We start from the raw sequence: 12053 nt of genomic DNA on the forward strand, positions 1-12053 counted from the left end.
TCAAAAAGAAAGAGCACAGGGAAATAGAAGGGAAGGAGGGGATGGGGGCGGGGGATATGTGTTAGCCAAGGGTTTGATATCTGGAGCTGGAGAGATGGCTCAGAGGGAAAGGTGCTTGCTTGCAAAGCCTGTGGCCTAGGATTGATTCCCCAGGACCCACATACAGCCAGATGCAGAAAGTGGTGCATGCATCTGGAGTCTGTCAGCGCTGGCCTGAGGACTTGGAGCACCCATTTGCTCCCTCTTTCTAGATTTCTCTCCCTCTTACTAGCAAATAAGTAAATAAGAATATTTTTACAAAGAGTTCTAGCTGGGCCTGGTGGTTCATGTCTTTAATCCCAGCACTCGGGAGGCAGAGGTAGGAGGATCACCCTGAGACTACATAGTGAATTCCAAGTCAGCCAGGGCTAGAGTGAGGCCTTACCTTGAAAAAAAAGAAAGAAGATATCCTTCAGGAACTAAAGGGAAATGAAGACATTTTTCAGATGAACAAAAAATTGAAGAATTTGTTGTCCACAGAGCTACTAAAAGAGTGGCTTTTTCTAAACCAGAAAAGAATGATAAAGAAAGGGAATTTGACAAGAAACATATAAGTAGAATTTCCTTTTTGTTTTTTTTTTTTTTTTGTTGTTTTGTTTTTAATTTATTTATTTGAGAGCGACAGACACAGAGAGAAAGACAGATAGAGGGAGAGAGAGAGAATGGGCACGCCAGGGCTTCCAGCCTCTGCAAACGAACTCCAGACGCGTGCGCCCCCTTGTGCATCTGGCTAATGTGGGATCTGGGGTCCTTAGGCTTCACAGGCAAGCGCTTAACTGCTAAGCTATCTCTCCAGCCCCCTTTTTGTTTTTTTAAAGATATTTCCTTGCTGGGTTTTCTATCTAAATTATGTTTAATAGTTTGGACAAAAAATTATGGAAGGTTCTTATGTTTACTCTTTTCAAGCTTTAAAATAGTCGAAGGGGGGCTGGAGTTCGTTTGCAGAGGCTGGAAGCCCTGGCGCGCCCATTCTCTCTCTCTCCATCTATCTGTCTTTCTCTCTGTGTCTGTCGCTCTCAAATAAATAAATAAATAATTTTTAAAAATATATAAAAAATAAAAAATAGTCGAAGGGGTTGGGAAAATGGTTTAGCAGTCCTTTATCTTTGCTTTCAAACCCTGATGACCTGAGTTCTCAGTACCCACATAAGCGCCATATATATATGCAAATAAATAAACAAATGTCTAAAAGATGCTTGCAAAAAATTTTTCTCAGGGCTGGAGCCATAACTTAACAGTTGAGGCACTTGCCTGCAAAGCCTAAGGGCCCAGGTTCGATTCCCCAGGACCCACATAGGCCAAATGCACACAGTAGCTCACACTTCTTCATCTGTGCTGGCCAGAGGCCTGGTGCACCCATTCTCTCCCTCTCATCCTCACTCTAGCTCACAAATAAATAAATAAAAATAAAATATTAAAAAATAAGGAATATTGTTGAACTGCACATAAAAATTTGACAGATAACAATTTTTTTTTAAATTGTCTGCAAGCAAGACAAGCTAGGCTCAGGGAAAAATTAAAATGCAGGGTCTCAATTCTTCAAAAAGCTAACTATAGTATTAGTGTATGATGTAACATTTCAACTGTTAAGAATATGCCAGAATTGAATGCAGGACTCATTGCTTGTAAGAATAACTCAAGTGCCCACCAAGAGATGAATAAACAAAATATTGTGTATATGTGTGTGTGAGTATGTGGTGTGTGTGTGTGTGTGTGTGTGTTCTGTTCACTTATAAAAAGGAAGGGAGTACCGATGCTGTAGGCTACAACATGAGTGGGCCTTGGCGAAGTCATCTATAGAGAAGCACGTCTGTCACCAGAGGACAAGGCTTGTGTGATCCCACTTACGTAAAATCTCTGGAACAGGCAGAAAGTGGAATCAGGCTCCCAAGGGTCGGGGGTGGGAAATTACTGCTTCCCGGATGCAGATTTCTATTCAGGGTGATGAAATGGTTTTGGAAACAGGGGTGGTGGTTGCACAATATTGAAAATGTAATTCACCCAGTGAACTGTGCACTGAAAAATGGTTAAAATGGAAAGTTGTTTTAATGGAAAGTTTTATGCCACATGTATTTCACCATAATTACTGAAAATGATATCTTCCAAAGACTACTGAATTCATTTTTAAATGGGTGAATTGTATAGTATCTGTTAAAAATGAAAGGAAGTGGGCTGGAGAGATGGCTTAGTGGTTAAGGCATTTGCCTGCAAAACCAAAGGACCTCGGTTTGAGTCCCCAGTACCATGTAAGCCAGATGTACAAGGTGGCACATGTATCTGGAGTTCATTTGCAGGTGGTGCATGCATTTGGAGTTAGTTTGCAGTGGCTAGAGGTCCTGGTGCACCCATTCTCTCTATATATCTAGATAAAACATTTTTTTATTCATTTCTTTTTTCCTTGTTTTTTGTTTGTTTGTTTGTCAAGGTAAAGTCTCACTACTCACACTACTCCCTCTAGCCCAGGCTAGCCCAGAATTCACTATGTGGTCTCAGGGTGGTCTCAAACTCATGGTGATCCTCTTACCTCTGCCTCCCAAGTGCTGGGACTAAAAGTGTGTGTCACAATGCCCAGCTAGTTCTTATCTTTTAAATGTTTTTATTTTTATTTATAAGAGAGAGAGAGAATGGACACCCAAATAAATAAAACATTTTTAAAATAAAACATTTTTTTAAATGAAAGCTCAAATGCTGGAAAAATGGCTCAGCAGCTAAAGGTACTTGCTTGCAAAGCCTGATAGCTTGGGTTTGATCCCCCAGCACCCACGTAAAGTCAGATACACAAAATGGTGCATGCATCTGGAGTTTGTTTACACAGTAGGAGACCCTGGAATTCTCTTGTTCTCTTACTTTTTCTCAAATAAGAAATGAGGTGGGGGGCTGGAGGGATGGCTCGGCAGTTAAAGGTGCTTTCTTACAAAGCCTGACAGCCTGGGCTCAATTCCCCGGTATCCACATACAGCCAGATGCACAAAGTGGCGCATGCATCTGGAGTTCATCTGCAAAGGCAAGAAGGGCCTCCCTGGTGTGCCCGTTTTCTCTGTCTCTCCTTACAAATAAATGAAAAAGGAATGAAGAGGGAGGGAGAGGGTGAAAAAGTCGCTGTTCAGAGGGAAACTGAGTGGCTGCAAGACAGACATGCTAAAAATGCTGCCCTCCTTGTCCCTTTTGTGCTGTGTGACATGCTTTATATTCACCTGTTGTATTTTATCTAAATATTTTATTATGCTGAGCATGGTGCCGCATGCCTTTGATTCCAGCACTTGGGAGGCAGAGGTAGGAGGATCAGCATGAGTTCAAGGCCAGCCTGGGACTGCAGAGTGAGTTCCAAGTCAGCCTGGGCTAGGGCGAGACCCTACCTTGAAAAAAAACAAAACCAATAAATAAGAGGCAGATACAGTGGGTGCCCTAGGGCCTGTAGCTGCTGCAAACAAACTTCAGACACAGGTGCTACCTTGTGCATCTAGCTACATGGGTACTGGGGAATCGACCTTGACCGCTGAGCCATCTCTCCTATTTTTTTTTATTTATTTATTTGAGAGCGAAACACAGAGAGAAAGACAGATAGAGGGAGAGAGAGAGAGAGAATGGGCGCGCCAGGGCTTCCAGCCTCTGCAAACGAACTCCAGACGCGTGCGCCCCCTTGGGTACCTGGCTAACGTGGGACCTGGGGAACCGAGCCTCAAACCGGGGTCCTTAGGCTTCACAGGCAAGCGCTTAACCGCTAAGCCATCTCTCCAGCCCCTATTTTATTTTTATGAGTGTGTGTGTGCATGTTCCTGTGAGTGTGTAAATGTGGGCCATGCATGTGCCAGTGTCCAGGTGTGGAGGTCAGAGGACAACCTTAGGGTCAGCCCTCCCACGTCCGCCACACTTGAGCCAGGGTTTCTCCCTCTGTTTCTCTCTGCTGCGCTTGCTGTGGACTTGCAGGGGATTCTGTCTCTGCTCCTGTTTCCCTCAGCCTCAATGTGCTGGGATGCCAGAGGCCTGACACAGCCTCCAGGTTTTGTTTTTTTTTTTTTAAGTTCTATTTATTTAGTTATTTATTTCGGGAGGGAGGGAGGAGGAGGGCAGAGAATGGGTGTGTCAAGGCCTCCAGCCACCACAAACAAACTCCAGATGCATGCACCACCTTGTATATCTGGCTTACATGGGTCCTGGGGAATCAAACCTGTGTCCTTAAGCTTTGCAGGCAAGTGCTTTAACCACTAAGCCATCTCTCCAGCCCCAATTTCCAGCTTTTCACTTGGGGTCTGAACATTGAACTTGGTGCTCTGAGCCATCTCTCCAACCCCCTTCCACCTTTTTGTTTTTTGAGGTAGGGTCTCACTCTAGCCCAAGCTGACCTGGAATCCATGATGTAGTCTCAGGCTGGCCTTGAACTCACGGTGACCCTCATATCTCTGCCTCTCAAGCGCTGGGGTTAAAGGTGTGCACTAGCATGCCGAGCTTTTTTGTTTATTTTTTGAGATTGAGTCTTACTTACTTACATAAGCCTCCTGCCTCTGCCTCTCCTGTAGTGGAATTACAGGCATGTGCCATCAAGCCTGGCTACAACCCACTTCTTTCTGAGGACTCCGCAGGTTCTTAGAGTGTCGGCTCACGGCAACACAAGGGTACTTGAGGTCCTGTCCAACTCAAAGACATCAGGATACTCCCAGCGGCTTCTCTCTGGCCTGTCTTCAGCCTCCTTGGACCACCCCCACCATGACCACACTGAATAAGCCTCCAGGGGGACACTGGCTTGTATATGGGATCCAGGAGGGTCTGAAGGGAGGTGCCACACCCACCTCCCCGATGCAGGGTGCCGCCAGCCTCCAGGGACCCTTCTCACTTGGGGATGGTGAGCAGTGTGGCCTGGGATGTAATATCCCAGATCTTGATGGACTTGTCCAGGGAGACGGAAGCCACCCTCAGGCTGTCGGAGTCAAAGCAGCATGACGTGATGGACCTCTTGTGATGATCTGCAGGAGCGAAAGTGACTGGTTACCGCAGGGCCCACGTGTGGGGGCCACAGGGAGACGTCCAGGTCTCCACCAGCCAGTAGTGCCATGGCAACATCATTCCAATTTCCACAAGGGACCATTCACCTGCACAAACACTTCCTGAGTGTTTACCATGTGCCTGGCTCTGAAGCCAACCGACCTGAAAGACAGTGCAAGCACATGACCCCCTGGGGTACAGAAAGGACCCTAAAAGACATCAAGGGAAACAGGAAGGAGGAGTGCTTCAGGAAAAGGGAACAGCCCCTGGGGGGCTGGAGGCAGGACGGAGCATGGAGGGGGTGTGCAGTAGTTCCTGGGAGTGTGAGCAGAGGTGAAATGCTAATGGCCCGTTAAGGAAAGACGTGAGGTGCCAGGTGGTGCACACGTTGTGGTGTGGGCTGCGTGGGAAGCAGTCACACAAACACAGAGCCCCAAAGGCCACCTAGCAATAGAAACCCCACCCAGAAAAAACATTCAGCTATGCTCACCTAATTTTTTTTGTTTGTTTGTTTTTGTTTTTGTTTTTGTTTTTCAAGGTAGGGTCTCACTCTAGCCCAGGCTGACGTGGAATTCACTATGGAGTCTCAGGGTGGCCTTGAACTCACGGTGATCCTCCTACCTCTGCCTCCCGAGTGCTGGGATTAAAGGCGTGCACCACCACACCTGGCTGTTCACTTAATTTTTAAAAAAATATATTTTATTTATTTATTTATTTGAGAGTGTGAAAGAGGCAGATAGAGAAAGAGAGAGAGAGAATGGGCGCGCCAGGGCCTCCAGCCACTGCAAATGAACTCCAGTTGCATGCGCCCCCTTGTGCATCTGGATTACGTGGGTCCTGGAGAGTGGAACCAGGATCCTTTGGATTTGTAGGCAAACGCCTTAACCGCTAAGCCATCTCCCCAGCCCCAGTTTACCTAATTATTTTTATTTTTTTGGAAAAACGCGCACCAGAAAAAAAAGGCAGGGTAGTCAATAAATGGTGCTGGCAAAACAGGATATTCCTCCTGCACAAGAATGAAATATCTCTCACCACGCATAAAGATCAATTCACGATGAATCAACGGCTTTACTTAATTTAAACGCAGAAATGCTAAAACTACTAGAGGGAACCAAAAGGAATCTGCTGGCAGTTACAGGTACAGGTAAGCACTCTCTGAAGAGGGAGCCAGGAGCCCAGGACACAGTCCCAAGAGTCCAACAACTGGAACTACATGAGATTAAAGTTTCTGCCTAGAAAGGGAAACTGTTGGCAGAGAGGATAGCACTCCTACAGAATGGGGAGGAAATATCCAACAGCCATACCTCAGACGGGCTTGAGTTAAAACTATATAAAGAGGGGCTGGGTCGGTGGCTCAGCAGTTGAAGGTGCTCGCTTGAAAAGCCTGACAGCCCAGGTTTGATTCCCCAGGACCCACATGAAGCCAGATGCACAAATTGGCACATGTGTCTGAAGTTCGTTTGCAGTGGTAAGAAGCCCTGCCATGCCCATTCTCCTCCCCTCTCTCTCCCATTGCAAATAAAGAGAACATATTTTAAAAGAACATATAAAAGGGCTGGAGAGATGGCTTAGCGGTTAAGCGCTTGCCTGTGAAGCCTAAGCACCTCATTTCGAGGGTCCATTCCCCAAGACCCACGTTAGCCAGATGCACGAGGGGGTGCACGCGTCCGCAGTTTGCCTGCAGTGGCTGGAGGCCCTGGCACACCCATTCTCTCTCTCTCTTTCTGTCACTCTCAAATAAATAAATAAAAATGAACAAAAAAAAATTTTTTTAAGAATATATAAACAACTGGCCAGGCGTGGTGGCGCATGCCTTTAATCCCAGCACTTGGAAGGCAGAGGTAGGAGGATTGCATAAGTTCGAGGCCACCCTGAGACTACATAGTGAAGTCCAGGTCAGCCTGGGCTAGAGTGAGAGACTACCTCAAAAAAAAAAAAAAAAAAAATATAAAACACTGAAAAAATTAAACCTCAGACAAAAGCAAAATGGACAATCATCAGTAGGCTAATGAAATGGACAGTTCAAAAGAAGAAGCACAAACAGCCCACAGACTTTTATTTATTTATTTTTTATTTTTTGGGTTTTCGAGGTAGGGTCTTGCTCTAGCCCAGGCTGACCTGGAATTCACTATATAATCTCAGGCTGGCCCTGAACTCACAGTGATCCTCCTACCTCTGTCTCCCAAGTGCTGGGACTAAAGGCTTTCCCACACATTTTTAAAAATATATATTAAAGAAAGAGGCAGGGCTGGAGAGATGGCTTAGCGGTTAAGCGCTTGCCTATGAAGCCTAAGGACCCTGGTTCGAGGCTCGGTTCCCCAGGTCCCACGTTAGCCAGATGCACAAGGGGGCGCACGTCTGGAGTTCGTTTGCAGAGGCTGGAAGCCCTGGCGCGCCCATTCTCTCTCTCTCCCTCTATCTGTCTTTCTCTCTGTGTCTGTCGCTCTCAAATAAATAAATAAATAATTTTTTTAAAAAAAGAAAGAGGCAGAGAGGGAGGGAGAGAATGGGCGTGCCAGGGCCTCCAACCACTACAAATGAACTCTAGATACATGCGCCACCTTGTGCATCTGGCTTATGTGAGTCCTAGAGAATCAAACCGGGATACTTTGGCTTTGTAGGCAAATGCCTTAACCACTAAACCATCTCTCCAGACCCCCACAGATATTTTTAAAAAGTGTTCAACATCCTCAGCCAACAGGGAAATTCAAATTAAAACCACTTAAGCCAGGAGTGGTGGCGCACACCTTTAATCCCAGCACGTGGAAGGCAGAGGTAGGAGGATCACCATGAGTTCAAGGCCACCCTGAGATGACATAGTGAATTCCAGGTCAGCCTGGGCTAGAGTGAGACCCTACTTAAAACAAAACAAAACAGACAAAACTCACATGTTCTCATTCATACGTGGCTCCCAACTTTGGAGGCTTGTGCACATGTACATAAGGGGGGGAGAGAAAGGACGGGCTATGGAGCTGGAGAGGAGGCCATGCAGGAGAAGGGATGTGAGGACACAGGAAAGGAAAAACGGTATCTGTCATGAGAGGAGGAGATGAGAGGGAAGGTTCAAGGGACCGGAGAAGAAGGGGAGAAGGGAAACAAAAGAAATATCTGGAAAATGTCACAATGAGAGCTGTCTCCAGCTCAGTACTCAAAGGCACTTGCCTGTAAAGCAGAGCAACTTGGGGTTGACTCCCCAGTTCCCATGTTGCGCGCATCTGGAGTTCATCTGCCGTGGCTGGAGGCCCTGGTACACCCATGCGCTCGCTCACTCACTCGCTCTCTCTCTCTATCTCTATGCTTGCTAATAAATAACATACATTTTTTTAATGTTATAATGAAATTTTATCTGCATGTCTGTGTGCTGAAAAAAACTTTTTTGTTGTTTTTGTTTTTCGAGGTAGGGTCTCACTCTAGCTCAGGCTGACCTGAAACTCACTATATAGTCTCAGGGTGGCCTCAAACTCATGGTGATCCTCCTACCTCTGCCTGCCGAGTGCTGGGATTAAAGGCGTGCGCCACCACACCCAGCAAAAATAAATTAAAAGAAAAAGCTGGGCGTGGATGTCTACCTGAGGGAGGAGAACATTTGTTTCAAGCAAACACTGAAAGAAAAGACATTTGCCGACAAGGGTCAGCCTTTGCTTTAACCATCTGTGTTTTCCCAGCACGTCAGCTTCCGTGATAGTGTCACCCAATAAAGTGGTCAAAAGTCCTGACTGGCTCAGGGACAAGGTGCTGCGTGGTCACTCAGCGCAGAGGGGAGCTCCGACGGCCTCACCTTTGACCTGAATCACAGTGGTGATGTTTTCTGCATCCACTACGCAGAGTCCACGATCCACATCCAAGGCTGAGACCACGAATTTTCCATTGGGAGAAAACTTACAGGAGACTGCGAACGTGTCGTGCCTGATCTTCCACTGAAATGAGGTGACAATCAAAAGGTTTTTTCCAGCTGGGCATGGTGGCACACACCACCTTTCATTCTGGCACTTGGGAATCAGAGATGAGAAGATCCCTGTGAGTCTGAGGGCAGCCTGAGGCTACATGGTGAACTCCAGATCAACCTGGGCTGAAGCGAGACCCCACCTCAAAAAAACAAACAAAAAAAAAGGTTTGTTTTCCCGACTGGGTGTGAACTCCATGCATGCTTGTCACCCCAGCACTCAGAACCAGTGCGTCCAAAATCACCACAGCTTTGAGGCCAGCCTGGACTACATACCATCCAATCTGGTGACTGCTGGTCACATGTGGTCACTGTGAACTTGCAATATGTGAAAAAAAAAAAAGGAACTGACTGCTTAAATTAACTTAATGTAAATTAATTTAACTGATGTAATGAATTATCTGTGACCAGGACAACAGACAGAGCCCCAGTGACAAGGACCAAGCAGTGACCAACCTGAGTCCTTGTTCCTGAAGACACAAGTGCTAACGAATATTGGGCTTGTGCCAGGCACTGTGGACACGTCACAAGTGTCCCATCCCCTCAGAATCCCTGGGCACAAGAAGGGCACCGGGTACTGCTTGATAATCAACAGCTTAAAAGTATGTCCTCAAATTCTTTGACAGACCTGTCTTTGCCTTACCATGTGGCCAAGCTTAGTGACTTGCTTCTAATGGACATAATACAGGCCAAAGGGACAGTGCAGGACTGAGTCACAGAAGAAAACACAGACACCAAGTGTGGCGGCACACATGTGTAACGCTGACACTTGGGGTGCTGAGGCAGGAGGGTGGCACGTTCAAGACCATGCGAGGCTACACAGCAAGACCCCGTCCCAAAAACAAAAAGAGGAGGTTGGGGAAATGGGTTGGTGGTTAAAAGCACTTGTTGCAAAAACAAATAATAATAATAAAGGCTGGAGAGATGGCTTACTGGTCAAGGCATTTGTCTGCAAAGCCAAAGGATCCAGATTTGATTCCCCAGGACCCACGTAAGCCAGATGGACAAGGGGGCGCGTGTGTCTGGAGTTTGCAGTGGCTGAGGCCCTGGCGTGTCAGTTCTCTCTCTCCCACTGCCCTTTATCTCTTTCAAATAAATAAATGCGTTTTTAAAAAGCACTGCTGAGGGCTAGAGAGATGGCTTAGCAGTTAAGCGCTTGCCTGTGAAGTCTAAGGACCCTGGTTCAAGGCTTGATTCCCCAGGACCCATGTTAGCCAGATGCACAAGGGCGTGCATGCATCTGGAGTTTGTTTGCAGTGGCTGGAGGCCCTGGTGTGCCCATTCTCTCTCTCTCTCTGCCTCTTTCTCTCTCTGTCTGTCACTCTCAAATAAATAAAAAAATAAGCAAAAAATATTTTTTTTCTTTAAAAGCACTGCTGAATCAAGCTAGTGACCAGAGTTCAGATCCCCAGAGCCCACGTAAAGCCCAGATGTGAGCAGCAGCCACATCTGGTATCCCAACGCACCCGTGGCAATGGGAGGCAGCAGGAAGAACACCCTGGTGCCTGAGGGCCAGCTGGTTGGGCATGCACAGTGGCAAACAGCAAGAGAGACCCTGTGTCACACAGGTAGAAAGCAAGGAATGACCCCCAAGGGTGTCCCCTGACCTCCGCACATGTGCTGTGGCACACACACGCACCATGCATGTACACTATACACACACACACACGCATACACACACATACACAAAAGAGAAAGGCAGACTTAAAAAGAACACAGAGAATTAGAGGCATACTTTAAATCCCCAGCACTCAAAAGGAGAAAGAGTAAAGAAAAAAGAACAGCGCAGCTTGCTCCTTGTCCTTGCTTGGACCACACGCTCTGTGAGAGTTGACTGTCGTAGCCTGAGGACATCCATGCGGCCCTCTGCCTCCCCAAGGACACACATGGACATGAACGCAGGCCTCCAGCCAGCAGCCACGGAGCGAGCCATCTTGGAAGGGGGTCCTTTGCCCAAGTGGAGCCTCCACATGACTGAAGCCCCTGGTGACACGCTCACTGTGACCTCACCGGGGACCTGAGCCAGAACCGCCCCATTCTGCTGCTTCTACTTTCCAACTCCTGGGCTCTGCGGGAGATGAAAAGTGTCTGTTTGCAGCGGCTGAGTTTGGGACTCATTTGTCACGTGGCCCGAGACCAGTGTCAGCCCTATCGTGGGCAAAGGGCATGGGTAACTTGTGCAATGAAAATAAAGAAAAGCTTTTTCAAAAAGTACTTGAAATTGGAAAACTGGCTAGAGGCAATAAGGGGGAAATTACAATAGAAGAAATAAACATTTGGAATTGGTGCCAGTTTCACTTTTTACCGCATCTTTAAATCCTGGTACCCATCCAGCATGTGAGGGTGGGAGATGGCACATTCTCCTTGAATGCCTAGGCTATGAGTTGGCACAATTTTCTGCCAAGCTTTTGTAAAAGCTCTGTGTTTCCATACTGCTTATGTTAGCAATGAAACCTTGTTATGTGCCTTAGAAATACTGGAGGTCATTGACAGGAAATATACGCAAGCTTCCTATCACAGCTTCACTTACAGCAGACTAAAATGAAACTGGCCTCAATGGCCGCTGGCAGGGAGCAGGGAGCAGGGAGGACAGACCTAGTCTATCCACTGCATGAAATCACATTTAAGCAGATGACGCATATCAGACAGGGTGCCAAAACAGCTCTCAGGAGGCTGAGGCAGGAGGATCAGGAGTTCTAGGCCAGCCTGGCCTGCCTAGAACCCTATCTGGAGAAAAAAAAAAAAACAGCCTTTATTCATAAGCAAGCATGTCCAGGAAGAGACCACCGAGATGCGAACTATAATCTATGAAGAGCAAGTTTAAAGGCTTGCTTGCTTGCTTTAAACTTCTTCCTAAAAATGTTTACCATGCCGGGTGTGGTGGCACACGCCTTTAATCCCAGCACTCGGGGGGCAGAGGTAGGAGGATTAGCGTGAGTTCTAGGCCACCCTGAGACTACATAGTTAATTCCAGGTCAGCCTGGGCCAGAGTGAAACCCTACCTCCAAAAAACAAAACAAAACAAAAAAAGTTTACCATAAGTATAACTGGCTTTTGCACTAAGAAGAAAGGTTGGGGAATGGAGGGGGGT

The 12053-nt window shown here is 46.9% G+C and overlaps 1 protein-coding gene across 1 annotated transcript in view; it reads right to left on the bottom strand.

Moving 5' to 3' along the window:
• Positions 1–12053, bottom strand: part of Wdr88 (WD repeat domain 88) — a 43873-nt gene that overhangs the window by 18299 nt on the left and 13521 nt on the right. Inside the window, exons 5-6 of the mRNA XM_004659827.2 lie at positions 8798–8936; positions 4871–5000 (exon numbers count right to left, since the gene is read on the bottom strand). Coding sequence (XP_004659884.2) covers positions 4871–5000; positions 8798–8936 — 269 coding nt within the window. The remainder of the gene's footprint in view (positions 1–4870; positions 5001–8797; positions 8937–12053) is intronic.

The sequence above is a fragment of the Jaculus jaculus genome, chromosome 7 (assembly GCF_020740685.1).
Source record: "Jaculus jaculus isolate mJacJac1 chromosome 7, mJacJac1.mat.Y.cur, whole genome shotgun sequence".
Taxonomy (NCBI): Eukaryota; Metazoa; Chordata; class Mammalia; order Rodentia; family Dipodidae; genus Jaculus; species Jaculus jaculus.